The 20,157-nt window shown below is 55.4% G+C and overlaps 8 protein-coding genes across 8 annotated transcripts; 5 read left to right on the top strand and 3 right to left on the bottom strand.

Annotated features, from left to right (window-relative positions):
- Positions 1-434: 434 nt before the first annotated feature.
- Positions 435-1,268, top strand: BKCO1_1000368 (transcription initiation factor beta subunit; the record flags this gene model as incomplete). The annotated part of the gene is made up of 1 exon (XM_020269757.1): positions 435-1,268. The coding sequence occupies one exon, from the start codon at positions 435-437 to the stop codon at positions 1,266-1,268; it is 834 nt and encodes a 277-aa protein (XP_020135681.1).
- A 492-nt stretch (positions 1,269-1,760) lies between these two features.
- Positions 1,761-2,896, bottom strand: BKCO1_1000367 (carbohydrate esterase family 4 protein; the record flags this gene model as incomplete). The annotated part of the gene is made up of 3 exons (XM_020269756.1): positions 1,761-2,337; positions 2,404-2,565; positions 2,613-2,896. The coding sequence occupies 3 exons, from the start codon at positions 2,894-2,896 to the stop codon at positions 1,761-1,763; spliced, it is 1,023 nt and encodes a 340-aa protein (XP_020135686.1).
- Positions 2,897-3,556: 660 nt separating this feature from the next.
- BKCO1_1000366 (amidase) lies at positions 3,557-5,176 on the top strand (the record flags this gene model as incomplete). Its single annotated transcript, XM_020269755.1, has 1 exon — positions 3,557-5,176. One exon carries the CDS (start codon positions 3,557-3,559, stop codon positions 5,174-5,176), a length of 1,620 nt encoding a protein of 539 aa, XP_020135687.1.
- An 894-nt stretch (positions 5,177-6,070) lies between these two features.
- On the top strand, positions 6,071-8,115 carry BKCO1_1000365 (mfs transporter; the record flags this gene model as incomplete). The annotated part of the gene is made up of 5 exons (XM_020269754.1): positions 6,071-6,329; positions 6,380-6,464; positions 6,552-6,821; positions 6,874-7,024; positions 7,084-8,115. The coding sequence occupies 5 exons, from the start codon at positions 6,071-6,073 to the stop codon at positions 8,113-8,115; spliced, it is 1,797 nt and encodes a 598-aa protein (XP_020135688.1).
- A 497-nt stretch (positions 8,116-8,612) lies between these two features.
- BKCO1_1000364 (alanyl-trna synthetase) lies at positions 8,613-9,515 on the bottom strand (the record flags this gene model as incomplete). Its single annotated transcript, XM_020269753.1, has 2 exons — positions 8,613-9,008; positions 9,066-9,515. The coding sequence occupies 2 exons, from the start codon at positions 9,513-9,515 to the stop codon at positions 8,613-8,615; spliced, it is 846 nt and encodes a 281-aa protein (XP_020135689.1).
- A 676-nt stretch (positions 9,516-10,191) lies between these two features.
- On the top strand, positions 10,192-11,623 carry BKCO1_1000363 (12-oxophytodienoate reductase; the record flags this gene model as incomplete). Its single annotated transcript, XM_020269752.1, has 3 exons — positions 10,192-10,455; positions 10,517-11,152; positions 11,207-11,623. The coding sequence occupies 3 exons, from the start codon at positions 10,192-10,194 to the stop codon at positions 11,621-11,623; spliced, it is 1,317 nt and encodes a 438-aa protein (XP_020135682.1).
- Positions 11,624-11,870: 247 nt separating this feature from the next.
- BKCO1_1000362 (nucleotide-sugar transporter) lies at positions 11,871-13,177 on the bottom strand (the record flags this gene model as incomplete). Its single annotated transcript, XM_020269751.1, has 2 exons — positions 11,871-12,131; positions 12,191-13,177. The coding sequence occupies 2 exons, from the start codon at positions 13,175-13,177 to the stop codon at positions 11,871-11,873; spliced, it is 1,248 nt and encodes a 415-aa protein (XP_020135683.1).
- A 1,463-nt stretch (positions 13,178-14,640) lies between these two features.
- Positions 14,641-19,761, top strand: BKCO1_1000361 (dead deah box dna helicase; the record flags this gene model as incomplete). Its single annotated transcript, XM_020269750.1, has 11 exons — positions 14,641-14,899; positions 14,947-15,090; positions 15,148-16,165; positions 16,216-16,397; positions 16,456-16,798; positions 16,859-16,886; positions 16,940-17,260; positions 17,316-17,894; positions 17,949-18,115; positions 18,164-18,261; positions 18,320-19,761. 11 exons carry the CDS (start codon positions 14,641-14,643, stop codon positions 19,759-19,761), a joined length of 4,581 nt encoding a protein of 1,526 aa, XP_020135684.1.
- Positions 19,762-20,157: the final 396 nt, after the last annotated feature.

Below are 20,157 nucleotides of genomic sequence, written 5' to 3'. Positions count from 1 at the left end.
GAATAAGGCCAGTTTTGACCAAAGGCAAAGAAGAAAGGGGGAGAAAAAGCGGCTTGTAAAGCGCGGCCCACAATGGGAGGAAAGTGGGGACGGGCGCGTGGAGAGGGTGGTGATGTTTCTTTGATCGTGACGGAGGCGCGGCGAACGTCAATGAGCTGCGCGAAAGCGGTCCTTGGCACGCGCGCGGAGGCTTTGCCGAAGTGCGGCCGACAGGCATCATTGAGTCCACTTTAACCTGGGAAGCTGCATCCGCAACCCCAACCCATCCTCCTCGCTCTCTGCCGCCGCCTCTCTGCCCACACCGTCCCACCGACCGCCAACCCCTGCAGCTCGTCAAAGTCGTTTGCATCGCTTGCGACCGGCGACGCAGCTGCTCGATTCATTCCTACCCACCACCGAGTTTAGCTGGCGACAACCCCGGGCCGCGCCTCACAATGTCTTTCCTGAAGCCGGGGAGCACGCCCTCCGCTCCATCGCCCACGCTGTCAAACTCGTCGCAGACGGGCAAAAAGCGCCCGCGCCCCGACGCCAACGTCCCGGTTTACTCGCAGCCGAGCAACACCAACACCGGCGAGAAGACCATCACCCGTGTTACCTACGCCCTCGACTATCTTAGGGAAAACGATAGACCCATGCTCTTCGAAAACGTCTTCAACTTCCTCTCTATTCAGCTGCCGGGTGGCCCCGGTGCGAAGCCTAGACCGGCGCCCAAAGGTGGACGTGACTGGAATGTGTTGGAGTTCATCCTACAGCGCCACGAGAAGGTTGAATATGATGCGGCCGGCCTCAACGGGCTTGGTTCCTACCGCTACCGCCCAAAGCACAATGTACGCTCCGCAGAGCAGTTAAAGGGTCTCCTACAACGGCAGACGAGTTCGGTGGGCATCAAGGTCGCGGAGCTGAAGGACGGTTGGCCGGGAGCACTTGACGCCATCGAAGAGCTCGACAAGAAGGGAGAGATTTTGGTCACTCGGAACCAAAAGACGAACTCACCCCAATTAGTTTGGCAAAATGACCCCTCTCTGTCGCACAACATCGACGCGGAGTTCCGCAGCATGTTCCTGAGCATCGCGCTTCCGGCCAACCCCGACGACATGCGCTCTAGGCTGGAAGCAGCTGGTCTCAAACCTGTCACTGCTCCAAGGGATGTCAAGCCACTCAACAATCAACCGCAGAAGAAGAAGAAGAAGGCGCCGAGGAAGGGCATGAAGACTTCCAATACCCACATGCTGAACGTCTTCAGAGACTATTCGGACAAGAAGAAATAAGTGATTGGGCACCGGTACAGGGCGATGTGCGATTGGTCACTGCTGCGGTTTATGGTCAGTCGATTTGCACTGCAGAGTCATTGAAAAGTTCTTTTAATCGGGGTTGCATGGTTCTACACGGCGTTAAGAATGAGGCTGCATTAAAGAGGCGTCGGAGGGCAATACCAACTTGCTTTGGGTGGACTGCGCTTTTACAAGGTATCAAGAAATAGAGTACGACGTCCCAACGATGGCGGACAAAGAGAGTGCTACAGAACTGAAAATGTACGCACTGGGAAAGGAGCGGAGAGACAATGAAAACAGTGGGAGCAACAAAGCAACAGAGCAACAAATGGTGCTTGTTCTACGGTACTTGCGCTGTTTTCTATGATATGAGCGGTTGCGAATCTGGATCTTGCTCTCAATCATGATTGCTGCGCCATTAAATAGCAATGAAAATGTGACCGGTCTAAGAAATCTTCACTCTAGATGCCAGTTTGACGTGAGCTCCTCTCATGCCAACTGTCCTTTCCTGTAGGGAAATTTCTCTCTGAAGTGTTCGGCAATCTGCGTTCTTGTTGCGACCCACACTCCCTCCTTTTGGCTGATATACTCCACGAACTTCTTCAGCGCCGCAAAGCGCGCGGGCTTGCCAATGCACCTGCAGTGCAGGCCGATAGTCATCATCTTGGGCATACCCTCACAACCTTCCTCGTACAGTACGTCGAAAGCCCCCTTGATGTGATCGTAAAAGTCCATGGGGCCGCTGAAACCGGTGGGGACGCTGAACTTGTAGTCGTTGCAGTCATACGAGTAGGGCACCATTAGCAAGCCCTGTGGGCTGGGATCGTCCTTCTCGGCGGGCACGTCAACCCAGTAAGGGACGTCATCAGCATAGCTGTCGGACTGCCATAGGAGTGGGAGGCCCATCTCTCTGTAGACATCCCAGACAAGCGCGTGCGAACGCGGCGACAGGCGGCCATAGTACCAGCCTTTGGGTGCTTCGCCGGTGATGCGCTGGATGGTCTCGATGCCCTTTTTGATCGTGGCTTTTTCCTCTTCTGCGGGCATGTTGTGGTAGTCAATCCAGCTGGAATTGGGTCAGTGATCTCTCTGTGCAGTACATGTCGAGCAGCGTGATGTCCGTGAGACCGACCGGTACGCGTGTGAGGCAACATCGTGGCCGTTTTGCACGCTCGACAGCGCCACGGCGGGATTCATCTCAATTGCTTGACCCACGGCGTACAAGGTGTACTTGTAGCCGTATTTGTTGAACAGCCGAAACAACCTCCACACCCCCGCTCTTGAGCCATAGTTGCTGCGAGGGAGTTAGACGTGGTTCAGTCCGCAAGGGGAAGCACGCACTATTCGCTCTCGACGTTGACGGCGCGCTCTTGGACCTTTGGAGCGCCGCCGGGGGCTTCCCACATGTGCGACTCTGAGTGCAGGTCGCCGTTCAACACCGTGTGCTCTGCCCCCTCTTCGTAGTTGATGACGAAGGAAACGGCGATTTTGGCGCCGTTGGGCCACTGTGGGTTGAAGGATGACTCGCCATAGCCAATCAAATCGCGCGGGAAGTCGTAGTGATCGTCCCACTTGAAGGGGGCGACCTTGGAGGGGTCCTGGTCGAAGCTGTAAGGCGTCGACATGTCTCTAGCTGTAGTCGCGTAGACAGGCAGCGAGGAATGAAGGGAGGAAGATGCAGACAAACGAGGCAGGCGAAAGCGGCAGGGGTCCTTCAGGGCACGGGAGCTGGACGGGGTTGCTTGGTGACGGGGGACAGGACAGCGGAGGTCGGCCTCCGGCGGGACTCGATATTTCTACTTGGCTGGTCTGACTTTGGCCCGAATATGCATGCCGCTGGCCATCTGCCTCGAAGCCTCATATCTCTCGCCGGGCGCGGAGGATGACGCCAGCAACGCGCCAGATCAGGCAGTTCCCCAGCAGCAATGCAGACAAGACCACGGCCTCCGATGCACGATAGGGCAACGCGGGGCGGGCATTGGACGGGTGAGGCTGTGAGCGGTGGTCAGTGATAGCTCTCGCGCGGCCAATTGACCGGGCCCGCGATCGGCGCTCGTCTGCACCCAGATAAGCGGCCCAGATGCAGACCCATAGACCCGCCCCCGGCGCGGCACGGCCTGGGTCGCGCACTCAGGCCTTCTTCAAGAACTCCGTCGGCCGCGCCGACACTATACGTAGCACTCTTCCAGCCTACTTAGCTTGGGTAGGTTTGCCTTCGAGCGGAGCGACCGTGCCGTGGCCCAGTCACGTGATCCGCCGCGCTTGCCTCTCGTGCCCATCCAGCCATGAGCGTTCTCTTCACTTCCATCTCCGACGCAAACCCCGTCACCGTCGAGGACGTGCGGGCCTCGTTCGGCAAGCTCGGCGTGACGGTGACGCCAGAGGAGGAGGCCGACTACTCCAAGCTGCTGGCCGGCCTCCACGATGCCGCCAAAATTGTCGATGCGCTGCCGGACTACCTCCCCCACGTTGACCTGCAGAGATTCCCCCGCCGAAACGTGCATCGGCCTTCCGCAGACGAGCAGGTCCTCGGCGCCGCCTGGGCGCACACCTTCACCATCAAAGACGCGTCCATCCAAGGCCCCTTGACGGGGAAGACGCTCTGCCTGAAAGACTGCATTGCCGTTGCCGGCGTGCCACAGCTCCTGGGAACCGATTCGATAGGCCCGTGGACCCCTGACGCCGATGCCTCTGTTGTGACATGGGCGTTGGAGGCAGGCGCTGAGGTGGTTGGCACTGCCAATTGCGAGAATTGGTGCCAGAGCACCTCGAGTTTCAGCAGCTCCCACGGTACCGTCGAGAACCCGTTTGCGAAGGGCTACTCTGCCGGCGGGAGCACCTCTGGACCGGCCGCCCTCGTGAGTGCTGGTCTTGTCGATATCGCCATTGGCGCCGACCAAGGTGGCAGCATTCGGGTTCCTGCTGCGCTCTGTGGATGCGTTGGCCTGAAGCCTACTCATGGACTGGTGCCTTACACGGGCATTGCGTCCAACGACGCCAACAACGACCATGCCGGGCCGCTGGCACGTACTGTCATGGACGTAGCCCTGTGCTTGGACGCCATTTCGGGGTACGATGGCATCGACGACCGCGGTCTGGGCGCACCGAGACACGGCAGCACCACCTTCGCTTCGGATCTTGCCGCACAGGACCGCAATGACGCGAAAAACTTGTCCGGGCTCCGCGTTGGCATAGTCAAGGAAGCCTTCGAGCAGGCTATCGTCGAACCTCGGATGCGGAAGGCAGTGTTGGATGCCGCCCACAAATTCTCCGATCTGGGTGCAATCGTTGAAGAGGTCTCGATACCAGACCACCTTCTGGGAACTGCCATTTGGACCATTGAACAGCGTGTCTCGGGATGCCTTTCAATGATGGGCAAGGCTTCTGGTCGTCGCGGCTTGGGTCTGACGAAGCTGGAAGAGGCGCGATTGCCTTGGACCCAGGAGAAATTCGACAAGCTTTTCCCAACCACCAAGAACATATTCTTGAACGGCATTTACCTCATGGACAAGTTTCCTGCGCTGTACGCCAAGGCGCAGAACTTGGGCCGCAGGCTGCGCGACGAGTATGAGAAGGCACTGGAGAAGTACGACGTGCTTGTTCTGCCAACTACCAGCTTTGTTGCCACGAAGCATGGCCAGTGGACAACTCCGATTGACACCATATCGCCTACCATCGGTTTGACGAGCAACACCACCATGTTCGACGCTACTGGACAACCGGCCATGAGTATTCCAATCGGTTGGCTACCAGCAAAGGAGGATCCAGACGTCATGCTGCCTGTTGCTATGCAGATTGTGAGCGGTCTGTGGCAAGATGGTAAAGTTCTCAGAGCCGGCCACGCATGGCAAAAGGCCTACGATTGGAAAGACATCAGGTGCGACGACGTGAAGGCTCGAGCGTAGATTTCTAGTTTGCTTACTTTAGAATACTCCACAAGCATGCAAGTTCGTCTGAATACCCCTTCCCTACCGACCGTGCAACTGCCACTCTCCAGCTTCCATGGAGTTGCGATTTGCTTTGCGAAACTTAACCCTTTTTGGAAGGCATGCCGTCCTCTTGAAGAAGGCCAACCACCAGGGATCTCTTGTCCGGACATATCAGCCCAGCATCGGATTTGTTGTGCGCATGATTAGCCCGCATGTCAATCAGCTATCAACACCCCTCTTCGGTACTCTGCACACGGCGCAATCTAGTTGGCCGCAGTGCAGACACCTCCGCTCAAGGGACCACTAACGGAAGTACAAGCCGCAAGCGTAAACAGCAGCTGACCGGGGGATCTTTAAGGGTGGGGTACCGCCCTTAATTGCGTCGCTTGCTCTGACTCGTTGGCCGGAAATGATAATCGGGAATAAACGGTCGCCACAAGCCAGGTACGGCACGATACGCACCAAAGCCGCCCGCCACGCCATATCGGGGCAGCCGAGATACGTAGTCTAGCTGGTATTCCGTAAGGCCTAGACCTATCTCCTGCAGCCTGTCCTTTATTCCCATCCCCCCTCGCCATCTAATGGTTGCGTAATCGCAAATACCGGATGCCACTGACGTATTAAGGGTAGCTCGCTTTGGACGCCTCGGCTCATTTTTTGTCCACTTCACCCTGGACACGGCGTCTGCGGACTGCTGCGTTATGCACGAACGAGAATGCCTGGCTGCGATCCGAGAGCGGTGGGAAACGCGTGCTCGCACCTCACCATCCCGTGAACAACAAGGCTTTCAGCCCGACCGACACCCTCCACAAAACCAACAGACAGACATGACAAGCCGTCATTTTTCTTTTTAGCTGAACCGCAGCTACTATGGACGAGGAGAAGCAGCAGACGGGTCCTTCCGCTGCGGCTGCAGGCCCTGCTGGACGACTCGGTCTTGCACCGATCAAGCCTGAGCTGGTGGACAACCAAAACTTTGAGGGACAGTTCAACTTTGGCCGACTGGTTGTCATTCTGAGTGTTCTTGCCTTCACCTTGTTTGTTTCGTTCTTGGACCAGACAAGCGTATCAACAGCGCTGCCTGCCATTGCGACGGATCTTAACGCATTTGAAACCATATCCTGGATCGGTGAGTTGGACACACGCTAACAAAGTGCCACGAATACTGACGCTCGCTAGGCACATCCTTTCTCATCGCGAACACTTCGTTCCAGCTCATAAATGGAAGGTTGAGCGACATTTTTGGTCGGAGAACATGTCTCATGTACGTGCACAAAGCTTCGTTTCTCGCAGCAGTGTCCTAGCCGAGCACTCGCCATCTTCCACTGCCTCACGCTGACTTCCCAAACAGCATCTGCATGGTCCTTCTTGCCGTCGGCGACCTCATGTGTGGGTTCGCCAAGTCCGCTGTTGCTTTGTACACGTTTCGTGGCATAGCTGGAATAGGTGCGGGTGGGATCAATAGTTTGGTCATGATTATATTTTCCGACCTTACGACACTCCAGCAGCGCGGCAAATACCAAGGGCTTATGGAAGTCAACATTGCGCTTGGCAATGGCGTCGGCCCGTTGATTGGAGGTGCTTTCTCTCAATCGAGAGCGGGCTGGAGATGGACCTTTTGGTTTGTGTGGAGACTTTACACTTCGGCAACGCCATGGCTAACTCAAATCCAGGTTCGTCGTCCCTGTGACGGTACTAGCGGGTATTGCAGTATTTCTGGTGATACCTCAGAGCCAGACGTCTCAGGGAAGGACGATAGACAAGGTCAAAATGATAGACTACCCAGGCATGCTCCTGAGCTTAGCCGGCGTCATCTTCCTTCTCGTACGCCACTCCCCCATCCATCACGCCAACCCCATCCCATCTAACAACCAACCCCTCAGATCCCCATCTCCGGCGGCGGCACCACCTACGACTGGTCCTCGGCCCTCGTCATCAGCTTCCTCGCCATCGGCGCCATCCTCATCACCGCCTTCATCATCGTCCAATACCGCTTCGCGCGGCACCCGACCATGCCCTTCCGCCTCTTCGAGCGCACCTCGGCCAAGATCCTCTTCGCGCACAACTTCGCCTCGGGCGTCGTCTACTACACGGACCTGTACTACCTCCCGCTCTACTACCAAGTCATCCTCGACAAGACGCCCCTCATCTCCGGCGTCCTCATCCTGCCCCTCATCCTCGGCTTCTCGCTCGCGTCGGCCGCCGGCGGCTTCGCCATCTCCCGCCTCGGCCGCTGCCTGCCCGTCATCCGCACCGGCTACGTGCTGTGGACGGCGGGCGCGGGCGGGCGCGTCGCGTTCGGGCCGCGCACGGGCATCGCCACCATCGCGGGGTGCCTCGTCGTCGAGGGCGTGGGGCTGGGGCTGAGCATGCAGCCCGTCATGATCGCGCTGCTGAGCAACACGCGCAAGGAGGACCGCGCGGTGGTGACGGGCCTGCGCAACTTTTTGCGCACCGTCGGCGGCGCCGTCGGGCTCGGCATCGCGGCGGCCATCATCAACAACGTCTTGCTCGAGCACCTGCCCGCGGGGCTGCCGCGCGAGGCCGCGTCGCAGCTGTCGGTGCTGCTGGATACGCTGCCGGTGGCGGAGAGGGCAGAGGTCGTGGCGGTTTATATGAGGGGGTTGCATGTCGTGTTTATTCTGGGCGCGCCGCTGATAGGGGCTTGTTTGATTAGTAGTGCGTTTTTGACGGATGTGCCGCTCGCGACGGCGCATGATAAGTATAAGAACGAGGGAGGAGGTGAAGGGGTGGCGTTGGCGGAGCGAGGTGTCGGGGCGGCTGAGAAAAGAAAGCAAAGTGACGGGGCCGTTGAGGCGGATGCGGGAGAAGGGGCGTCAGCGGTTGCTGCTGAAGGAGAGACAGGAGAACAAATCCTAGTCAGGCCGGGGAGAGAAGGGCACAATAGCGGGTAAGATCCCTGGCTTGCAAGATCCCGAATGCCTCCGACATGGAGCAAAGTTTAAAGGGTGCGCAGAAGAGACACTTCACGATACGTCGAGAGATGAGGCCGATAGACTCGTATAGTTTCCGCAGCTACTGCTTAGCACGGCTAACGTTTGGACCACCAGGATATTCCACAGAACTTCAAGATCGAAGTTCGATGAGGATGATGATGGGTCGAGGGACCAGATTGAGCCTGCCCAAGGGAAGAGAATGAGTAGCCATGTAACGTAAACGAAGAAACAGAAAAAAAAAACATTTCAAATGTATTTTGGCGGTAAAGTCTTTGGATCGAACATGTCTGTCTCCATCTAGTACTTTTTCCATTATTCCAACAATTGCACCAGCACTTCCGCCTTCTGCTCCGCCAGATCGCGGTGGTGAACTCATGAGGGCAACATTTTCGGGACTGTGGTCTTGAGTAGGAAATCTATCATTATCTTCCTACTTTCCGCCTTTCCGGTTGTCTTTACTTTGTCTCATATGATACCCTGCTTACGCCGTTCTTCCTACTGATCTTGCGCACTGTGACGGTTCCGCATAGCTTGGTAGATGCAACATGGGTGCCGCCACAAGGGTATGCTCCGGCGCCAACGATGTCGACAGCACGCAGCAGTTCCCCGTCGGGAGCAGTCATGTCAGGCGCGACATAGACGCACTTCTCCCTGCATTCTTTCTCGGACCACCAAAACGTTTTTACCGGTAGGTCTTTCTCCAGCATTTCGTCGACCTTTTTCTGGATGGCGTCCTTGTATTTACCGTCAATAGGTCCGATGAATTCAACGTGAGAAGCTCCAGGATAATGCTGCGCCTTCGACTCATCCAGCTTCAATTCGGGCGTCTCTGCCTCGACCTGCCGCACCGCCTATGACGCGACGGTAAGTGACAGGTAAGTCCAGAGATTTGGGGAGCCATGTCATACCAGACCAACGATATGCCCGGCATCATGAATGCGGGAGTGGAGGTCGCGCTTCTCGGCATCGACGGACTGCTTCACCGCGTGGCCCGGGGTGAAGGGGTTGCCAGAGAAGCGTCCGAAATGCAGCACACGGCCATCGGATGCTTTTCTCACAGCCACGACGGCAAAAGAATCGTCGATTTGGCCTTCGGCAGTCATAGAACCAGTGTCGGTGGGCTGGCCTCCGCCTTGCACATAAAAGATGGTCTCGGCGGTTGTGACGACATGGTCGTCATCGGTAGCATTTTTCAGCAAAGCCTTGTCGGCATCAGGAAGATGGCTGACGGGCTCGACGGACACCACCTCTGTCACGTGCTCTCGCAAGGTGTCTTCGTGCAGGTACACGAGTTTGGTTGACGCGGTGCCGGGTGCCTTTTTGCCTGAGGTGTCAGTCGCGCTTGGTGGTATCACCATATCAGGGCTGTGTACTGACCATGTTTGAGCAAAGTAGAGTTGTTGATGTGTTGGTTTGGCAGGCCACAGAATGGGTTCCAAAGAAGGACATGCAGATGTCAGGCGTAGGGCGCAGGCGGTACGAATCGAGTCATCGGCGCGGTGTTCGCAATGGAAGCCAATCGGCTTGAGCCGAAGAAATTCCCCGCCGTCGACGTTTCCAGTTCCCGCACAAGGCCTCGTCGGCAAATGCCAAGCCGGCGGCAGTTCTGTGTGCACAGGAACTCCAGCGTGGGAGCTACAGCTGCGGGATGCCGTGCGCGACGACCCAAATCAAACGCTTTCTCGCTGCTCCATCCATGGTCAGCAGAGTCTAGCTTCGGCAGCTCCGGGGCGTGGCAAGCTTCTGGCGGGCCCCGGTCTTCTCCACTACTATTGGGGCCGATAAGGCCGGTCGATAAGGGCTGATCAGAATCTGGCCCCCGGCCACCACCACTTGCCCACCATGTTTCCGATCTTCAATCCACTAACGCTTCGCGCAGCGAAACCCGGCACCTTACTCTTGCCGCCCCCGTCAAGGATTCAATTGCCGAGTTAGCCCAGAGACTGGCCGAAGTACTAAGACTGGCGCCGTCCGCGAGCTCATAGCGTGCACTGTCCCCGCCTTTACTTGTTGCCCGCACAGCTTTTTCTGACAATGGGCTCGATAGTAGAAGCTCCAAAGGGCTCCGCCTCCAAGCTCTTCGCGCCTCTCGACATTGCTAATGGCAAAATTACACTCAAACACCGCGTCGTCCTTGCGCCCTTGACTCGCAACAGAGGTCTTCCTCTGAGCGCCGAAAGCACCCCCGAGAAGCCGAACCGCATATGGTACCCCGACCACCTTGTTGCTGAGCACTATCGCCAGCGCGCCACCGATGGTGGGCTCCTTATCAGCGAAGGGCTTCCCCCTAGCCTGGAGGTACCAATCAGGACAAACTTCCGTAGCGGGCCTGCGCCGACATGCTGACACCCGGTTGCAGAGCAACGGCATGCCTGGCGTCCCCGGCATATTCATTCCCGAGCAAGCTGCCGGTTGGAAGAAGGTAACCGACGCGGTGCACGCTGCCGGAGGTTACATCTACGCCCAGATCTGGCACGCTGGCCGCACCACCATCGCGCCCTTCACGGGGACCCCCGCCGTTTCCCCGTCCGCTGTGCTCTGGGACGACCCCGAAGAATGCTACCCTTACCCTCCTGTCGGCGCCGACGCGCCAGTCAAGTTCAGGGAATATCCGCCGATAGAGTTGAGTGTGGAGCATATCAAAAGGACGATCGGAGACTACGTGAAAGCAGCGAAGACCGCTATGGAGGTGGGCTTCGATGGTGTTGAGATCCATGGCGGCAACGGCTACCTCCCCGAACAATTCCTGTCTTCCAACATAAACAAGAGGACGGACGAGTACGGCGGTTCCCCCGAAAAGAGATGCAGGTTTGTGCTGGAGCTGATGGCCGAGGTCGCATCTGCAATTGGTGAGGAGAATCTGGCAATCCGACTGTCACCGTTCGGTCTCTTCAACCAAGCTCGTGGAGAGCAACGTATGGAGACGTGGGGTCATCTTTGCCGAGAGATCAAGAAGGACCACCCGACTCTTTCCTATGTCAGTTTTCTGGAGCCCGTGAGTACCCTGCTGCCATCGGATAACCGACTTTGGAATCTAACAAACACATAGAGATACGAGCAAGTGTTTTCGTCCGAGGAGAAGGACAAATTCCTTGCGTCGTGGGGCCTACTAAACGTTGATTTGTCAGTTTTCAGAGACATTTTCAACGCTGGCCCGAAGCCAACCCCCTTCTTCTCTGCGGGCGGTTGGAACGACACAAACTCGTGGGGTGTCCTTGAATCTGGAAAATGCGATGCGTTGCTCTACGGCCGCCTGTTCACCAGCAATCCGGACATGAAGGAGCGTTTGGAGAAGGGATATCCGCTCAAAAAGTACGACCGCGCTCGATTTTACGGTCCCTTTCCGGACAGAGAAGTAGCATATACGGACTATCCGACGTGGGAGGAAGAAGTGCAGAGCGCAGCAAAGCAGGGCAAGAAGGTTGAAGTTGAAGCCACCGAGGACGGCGGGCAGCGCGTCAAGTAGTAGAACTTTGCACAGTATATTACGCAACGAGGCTGTGAAGCCCGGTATCAGGTGCGGGTGACGTGGCACAGGCTCGATTCTTAATGCCAATATGTGATGCGCCTGCCCATAGCCTTGCAGTCTACACAATGCGTATTGAATCCCCTCTTATCGAAACAAACCCAACCAACCGCTCCTGGTATCTCGCTATTTTAACCTCCTCCATCAACAAGGCCTTCAGATATCAGTTTTCCCTTTCTCTCCGCGCTCATTCTTTGCGCTTATCGAAATTGAATCCCTGCCTCTCCATAGTTGGAGTGGTGGGCCTGCTGCTCGACAGGGCTTGATCTGGGCGTGGTGCCTTGAGCTTGTTGCCGCCGCCTGTTCCTGGCGTCATGTCGAAGAAGCCATTTTCTCTATCTACAATCGTCTTCTCGAAGCTTGCGATCTTGATGGGCGGTGGACGAGCACGGTCGTTGCTGGTGTACAGGTATGTCGAGAAGAGTACGATGGCGGTCCCGACGACATACTAAAAAGAAAAAAAAGTCAGTCGGCGAGCAATGGCGGGAAAGGATGGCATTTGCTTACGTGTCTTGAGATGGTGAATTCGAAGAACCACACGCTCGCAAAGCATGACAATAGAATGCTGATGCTGGTAGCAAAGTTCTTCGCAATGTTGTCGGCATACGACACGACCATTGCGACCACAACGCCTCCGAGTGCTTGTAATCCGATAGCTGCCCATACCACCCAGTTGTAGCCGATAAAGAAGCCATATTTGGATATCTCCTCTCCGTCCATGAACATAACACCCAGGAAAAGTGCCGGAAAAATAGAGTAGAACGAGAGCTGGACGTTGCGGACCCATAAACTGGCCGGCGTGTGGGACTCTTTGAGGATCTTCTCGAAGTAGACGCCTGCCAGGCCTGAGAGCAAGCAAGCAACTACGACGGCAAACAGTCCAATGGAGGAATTGAGCTGCGGGTGCTGGCGTGCCACGTCCTCTTCAATGCCCTCGTAGGTCGCGGATCTCTTGGCCATCTGGTGCGATGTGCGTCTCATGAGCTGCTTAGCAGTCTCGCTGCCAAGATCTCGGAGCTCCTCGATGCTGCGCGGCCAGGAAAGGCGAGCGCTTTCCATTCTGAGGCTGTTCATGCTGGTGGGATCGTCGCCGGTGGGCATCTGCACGATAGCAACGCCCGCCATGAGCAGGACAAGGCTCACCCACTTGCGCAACGACAAACTTCGCCCAAGCAGCCCTACGCTAAATAGCGCTGTCGTAAGAATCTTCATTTGGTATGTGACCTGGAACGTGGCGGCATCCAAATTGCTGACAGCCACGTACTGCAGCGTGTTTTGAAGTGTGTACAGCATCGCGGGTATAGCCATCTTCCAGCTGTCGCCGGCAAACACTGCGGATGAAAGCGCTTGAAATAGTGTCGTCGCTGGGGTGGACGACGGAAGAGCGGAGGATATTTCGTACAAAGCCATCGTAAGAGATATCGAGAGTTTTAGCACCTCATTCATGAAGACTGCTGTGCTTGTGAAATATCGATGCGGAGTCGTCATCGGCATGATGCGCGAGCAGTGCATTACCTGCCAACATACGTCAGCATACCGCTCCAATGCCGCAGCTTGATGTCCAATGGTTGTTTGTGCCCAGCGCTCCCTCTTAGACTATTCTTGACCAGGCCATCAACAGCCATGATATTTCAATCGCAGGTTATAAGTTCCCAGACCAGGTGCAGGCCGCCAACAGGTATTACGCATGAACAGAAGTGATTCGATCTCGGGTGCGGTGCGTACCAATATGAGCGCTGAATTTTGGAAAGTCAACTATGGTAAAGGTTAGCGTACGCTTGAAAACATAATCACGACGGCACGAACCGTGATGAGGGAAAGAGTCCGAAGCGGGATGCCAGCCCAAGAAGCCGGCCGACGACCTGAGACCACTCCCATGGCTGTGCTTCCCTTGCGGGATGACGGTAGTGTGTAGGAACAAAACGCTGGCGGTGGTCGCGCTCTCGAAGCGTAGAGACTGAGGCTGACGGATAGGGGAGCCAGCGGCGTAGCAGGCTCAGCTGGAGGGTTCGGCGGGGACGGGAAGGGCGAGCACAAGAGCGAGGTTGCAGACAAGGCTGGAAGGCGCTGGCGGTAACAAACAGAGCAAGAGTGGCGGGCGTACGCAACGGACGCGCGGAGGACAGGGAGCTTTGACGGACACAGACGTGGTGTTGCGACGGTAGTGGAGCGGCAACCAAGGATGTGGGCAGTTGCGTCGCGCATCCCCGTTGCCGATCTGAGCCTTCTTCACTGTCGCGTCGCTGCCAGGTTTCGCCCTGGTTCGGCAGGCCCTTCCATCCTGGCGCACTGCTCTGGAAACAGCGCCTTCTGTACGGGGCCCTGGACGGCAATGCAGATTGCCTGGCCTTCGCCCTCGGAGCCCCGCAAATCCACTCGCGGCCGAGCAACGGCTCTGGCCCTTCCCCGGATTTTCACGGCGCGAGCAGGCGCTGGCCGCTTCACGATCATGTGTGCGTGCGCCATGCAGATGCCGAGCCGTGCCTGAACATCATTTGCTGGTTTTGGCCTGGAACCACCACCGGCGCCGACTGCCCAACTATCACGCGCACGCCGCCGCACTGCAATCATCTGCGTGACGCTGAAACTCCCGATGTGGCTGCTGTTGCTGGAAACAAGGAAAGTGGCAAAGTTTGTGTCAAGAAGAGTTGCCCGCTCGAGAAGTCTGGCCGCCATGCATTTGATCGCATTTGTGGCGCTTCCAGGTGCAGGCGCTTCCAGGTGCAGGCGCCGTGCTGACCCGTCTGATGGATCAGGTAGGCACCACTCTCCGCGACTTCCCCTTAGCACGACTGCCGCTTCTCGCCAGTCGGCAGTTCCCCCCCTCTCGCACCTCGTGCCCTTCATTCCAAACATCCCATCACGATCACCTTTTCCGCCTCGCTCAGTACGTGTAGTCACATGGTTCTCCTTCCATTGCTACTCTCATTTTCCTGCATTTCACGCTCGAATTGAAGATGGACGACTCTGTCTTCGAAATATTGGACGGCCTTGAGACTGGCCGAGCTCGCTCGCATGACAGCGATCACTTCACGCAGCACTCACACAACCCGGATGCGCACAGAGGGTACCAGAGCTTCCAGCCCGCAGTGCACCACCAACGGTATCCCATGTACCGACGCGAGATGTCACACCACGATAACGGTGGAAACACTAAGAGACTCCGTGCACACGATTACGATGACTTTGATGGTGATGTCTTATTTGATGATTTCGGTAAGCATAAATGCCGAGAATGTGAGACTTACACTGACCATGGGTAGACCATGAACTGTTGAGACAGCCAAGTGATGACAGAACCAAACAGGCACAGGAGGGTCGTGCACGACTCTCGCTTGCGCCTGCAGGCACCGGCCAGCAATATGCGAAGCCCGTTGAGGGGCATCATGGATACTATCAGGGCGCTGGTGAGATATTGCAAGGTGAACGGCAACAGAAGTAGATTGCGGGCTGACAACGAGCAGGTCAAGGCGCATTCCAACATTCACTAGATGCTCATCAATCTCAATCTGTGTACTGCCCATTTATGAGCCAGAACAGCTCCTCGCCACGATTCCTTCCCTCGAGTCCAACCATTCGTGCCACCCAACGTGACCTTGTTCAACGGCGGCCCAGTCACACGAAGAAACGTCAAATGCCACGGAACATTGAACAAGCTGATCCGATAGACGATTTTCAGACAGACTTCATCAAGCCCCAGCCTCTTCAGCAGCGTAGGCCAAATGGCATGCCTGTAGTCCAAGGCATTGAGCTCGTCTCCACCCACGAGCTCCCTGATCGGTTTCGTACCGTCTTCCCATTCCCGGCCTTCAACGCAGTGCAATCCAAGTGTTTCATGGATGTTTATGGTACAAACAACAACTTCGTTGTGTGTGCACCCACTGGAAGCGGCAAAACTGTCATATTCGAGCTGGCTATCTTGCGCTTGATAAGCGGCCATGCCAGTGGTTCCTTCAAGGCCGTTTATCAGGCCCCAACAAAGGCACTCTGTTGCGAACGGCAGAGGGATTGGGAGAAGAAGTTCAAGTCTTTGGACCTGAAGGTCAAAGAGCTTACAGGCGACACGACTAACGAACAACTGCATGATGTTCAAACAGCAGACCTGATAGTCACTACTCCGGAGAAGTGGGACAGCATGACGCGCCGCTGGAAAGATCACGAACGCCTAGTGCAGATGGTCAAACTCTTTCTCATCGACGAAGTTCATATTCTAAAGGAAGATCGGGGCGCAACTCTTGAGGCTGTCGTCTCACGCATGAAATCAGTCGGTACGGATGTTCGCTTCGTTGCCTTGTCCGCGACAGTGCCAAACTTCGAAGATATTGCAACGTGGCTGGGAAAGAATTCCACCAACCAGGATATACCTGCCCGGAAAGAGAGGTTCGGTGAAGAATTCAGGCCCGTGCAGCTGCAGAAGCATGTTCTTGGCTTCGGTGGCAACAACCCGAGCGAGTTCGCTTTCGACAAAGTCCTTACCACAAAGTAAGCTTTTCCAAAGCCTTATCAACGACATACCTAATTGGCCTATGTAGGCTACCGGGAGTCATTGCCAGGTATTCTCAGAAGAAGCCGATTATGGTGTTCTGCTTCACAAGAAAATCATGTGAAGAGACTGCAAGTTCTCTCGCGAGATGGTGGAATGAAAGTGAGCCCAGGCAACGATTCTGGGAACAGCCAAGGAGATTACCGGTATTTGAAGAGACAGCGCTGCGTGGTAAATTCACCTTTTGAAGCTGATATGCTTTGCATGCGGTACTCACTTTGGCACGCAGATTGTGCAATTAGCGGAGTTGCGTTTCATCATGCAGGCCTCTCTTTGAGTGACAAGCAGGCCATCGAGAAAGCGTACCTTGCCGGAGAGCTCAACGTCATCTGCTGCACATCGACTTTGGCCGTCGGAGTCAATCTTCCTTGTCACCTCGTCATCATCAAGAACACCATCGCATACGTGCATCCAGTTACTCGAGAGTGCTCAGACCTCGAGATCATGCAGATGTTGGGGCGAGCTGGTAGACCACAGTTTGACGACAATGCAGTAGCGGTCATTATCACAAAGAACGAAAAGGTCAGGCGGTATGAGTTGATGGTCTCTGGGAAGGAGATATTAGAAAGCCGGTAAGTCAAACACGACGGCGTCCCTCGTCGGCCTCCATTTCGTGCTCTGACTGTCTGCAGCCTGCATCTGAATCTCATCGAACACCTGGTAAGTGTACAATTTTGGACTAACCGATGAAATGTCTATTGACAAACGCACAGAATGCTGAGATAGGCCTTCGCACGATATGGGACTTGCAATCGGCCAAGAAATGGCTTCGGGGCACTTTCCTTTATGTGCGTCTGCAGCAAAATCCGACTCACTACGAGATTGAGGGGGATGTTCCCGGAAGTACCCTTGACGAACGCCTGGAAAACATCTGTGTCCGTGGTCTGGAGCTCTTAGCTTGTTCTGACCTTACAGAAGGAGATGCAAAGATCCGACTTACAGAGTACGGAGAGATTATGGCTCGGTACGCTGTGCGTCATGATACGATGCAATATTTCATCGCACTTGAGCCACAAGCTAAGTTGTCTGAAATTGTGAGTTTGCTGGACCGAAGTTCTTTGTTCATAGGGCTATTGACACCAGAGGCAGCTGTCAGCAATTTGTTCAGCCAGCGAATTTCGAGAAGTTAGATTCCGACAAACGGAGAAACGATTCTACAAAATCCTGAACTCATCGCCCGGGATTAAATTCCCCATTCTTGTCAACCTTGATCTAATACCACATAAGATCTCGCTCATCATTCAAGCTGTTCTTGGCGGTGTAGATATGCCAAACGATGAAGATTTGGCCCGCCAGCGCACTCAGTATAACCAAGACTTCAACCTTGTATTTCAGCACACTCGTCGCTTGATTCGATGCGTTGTCGACTGTGCTATTCACAAAGAAGATTCGGCGATGGTCCGCAACGCGCTGATCCTCTCCAGGAGCATGTGCTCGAGAGTCTGGGACGACTCGCCCTTGACCATGAAGCAGGTCGAATCCATTGGGCCAGTGGGTGTCCGAAAGCTTGTTAATGCCGGCATCAGAAGCATCGACGAGCTCGAGCTTGCTGAGGCGCAGCGTCTTGAAACAATTCTGGGAAAGCATCCACCCTACGGTAATTCGTTGCTTGCCAAAGTCAAAGAGTTCCCAAGGCTCCGCGTGTCGTTGAAGCAAATGAAGGGTGTGGTCAGTCAAAGTGGCGTCCACAAGCCTAGTGCAGTCTCGCTAATTACGGAACAGGAAAGGAGATCGGCGCAGACGGTTACCGTTAATTTCAAGGCCGAAATCGGTTTCATCAACGGAAAGCCACCGTTGACACTAGGCCGGGGCCCCTCACGAATCCCACTGTTCATTTGCCTCATGGCGGAGACCTCGCTTGGAAAGATGGTGCATTTTCGCCGCACTAGGTATACAGAGAATATGGCATTTCTTTGGCTTTCGCTGACTTGTTACAGTGCAGCAAAGCTTGGAAAGGGTCAAGAGGTACTTTTCTGTGCTGAGCTTACCGGCCTGAACCAGTTTGTCACATGTTATGTAATGTGCGATGACGTTGGTGAGCTCGAAGTTACTGAACTCGATGGTCTACTGTGTAGTTACTGACAAGGTAGCAGCTGGTACAATGAAATACGCAACTGTTCAACCCGAGATCCCTGCTCATCTCCAGGCACATCTGAGGATGAACATCTCGAAGAGACGCATGGAAAACACGACCCAACAGCCACAGCCACCACCCAGCTCCAACAGTGACGAATATGGGGACGGCGGAATTGACGATTCAGATTTAATCGACGTTGATGACTTCGTCGACATTGACCAATTACCGGTGTATAGCCCTGCGAATACTGCCGTTGGGCCTCATCGCTCTCAGAAAATGGCCAAGCAAAACACGTCAGGAACAGGTGTTACGCGGCAAGCTGCGGATGAACCAACCGAGGCGCACAGTAACGGCGCATCCAAGAAATTGGACAATGGGAAATGGGCTTGCAATCACAAGTGCAAGAATAAGCAACAATGCAAGCACCTCTGTTGCAAGGATGGGTTGGACAAGGCGCCCAAGCCAGCGAAGGCTACTGGGCACGAGGCCGGCAACAGTACGCAACGCGGAAAGAAGTGTCCTAATAATAAACACCTCATTACGGATGGGAAGACGCAGACTAGGCTCAACCCTAGCAAGAGCGGCCTGAACACGGGCGCTGGAACACTGCGGAACGTCGAGAGCCTGGATCTCACAGGCCTAGAGAGCCAGCCTGTGCCCCAAGCACGCCAGGGGTACGAGAAACTTCGGGCCGAGGCGAAGCGCGCCCTGCCTGAAACTACCCCTGTTTCAGTGGGCATCTCCAATAAGAGGCCGAGACATTCCTACAGACGTGGTGAACCATCGCGTCTATCATTCCTACAGAGGGAGAGAGAGGAAGAAACGAGCCCACCTATCACAAGCGAGAACGACTATATCGAACCGATTGAGGAAATGGCATCGACACGAGCATACGGAACCAAAAGCAACTCGGCTTACCACCATCAGCAAGATGATGAATACTTGTTCCATGGTGATGGAGACTTGTTCGCGGATATAATGGCTGGTGTTGCCTTCCTAGACCAAAACCCCGACCCACGCGCGCCCGAAAAGAAGTCCAAACAGGCCCGAGAACAGCAAAAGTCGCCGGAGCCCACCATTCACCGAGGACTAGCGCCCCAGAAAGAGGCACATCCATCTCTCAAGTCGAGCAGGTCGTGGTCTCCTGAGCATCCGGCAGGAGGCCTCAGGCCAGCATTTCAGGAGCGATCCTACACAAGCACACCACCACCACCACGCAGTGCTGGCGGATCTACGAGCTCCTTGAATTCTCCGCGGGTTGCAAGGAAGCCTCTTAGAGCACTGGATACATCGTCTGTCCGGTCGCAATCAACAACTTCGTCCAGACTCCGCTGCATGAATCCGGACCCCGATCCCCTGTCTCCTGAGGAGCCCTCGCCTCAGGCCATTCCCCCGGGACTCGAGGACGTCGACCCATGGCTCATCGCGGAATATGCTGCCTTTGTCAACTTCACATAGACCGGGCTCGCGACGATGTGCTTTTCTTTTTTCCATTCTCGTACGGCTGTATTACTAAGATGATTTCCTGGTGTTGATTTGCTTATTTCTCTATTTCGCTGGCATCTTTTCATGTACCGGATGTTTCGGATGGAACAAAATGTCATCTGCTGGAGCTGGCGGATCTCTGGCATGAGTGTTGGCTGCTATGTATCATTTAATGGGTTCGGTTCGGATTCGGGTCGCATATGCTGCAGCGCATTGCTGGTTGCGGAGTACTACTATTGCTGCATTTTCAACAAGCGGGACACATTGCTTTGGGATGGGTGAGGGGGTGTTGCAACCTAAGGTGGCTAAATGCTGGGGTGTATGATGGTCGGGGAATTGATAATGGGACATGCGGCACTGATTAGGCTG

This window comes from Diplodia corticola (genome assembly GCF_001883845.1).
Source record: "Diplodia corticola strain CBS 112549 chromosome Unknown scaffold1, whole genome shotgun sequence".
NCBI classification, from domain to species: Eukaryota; Fungi; Ascomycota; class Dothideomycetes; order Botryosphaeriales; family Botryosphaeriaceae; genus Diplodia; species Diplodia corticola.
The sequence above is the reverse complement of the archived record's forward strand: the minus strand, read 5'-3'. Positions and strand labels throughout refer to the sequence as shown.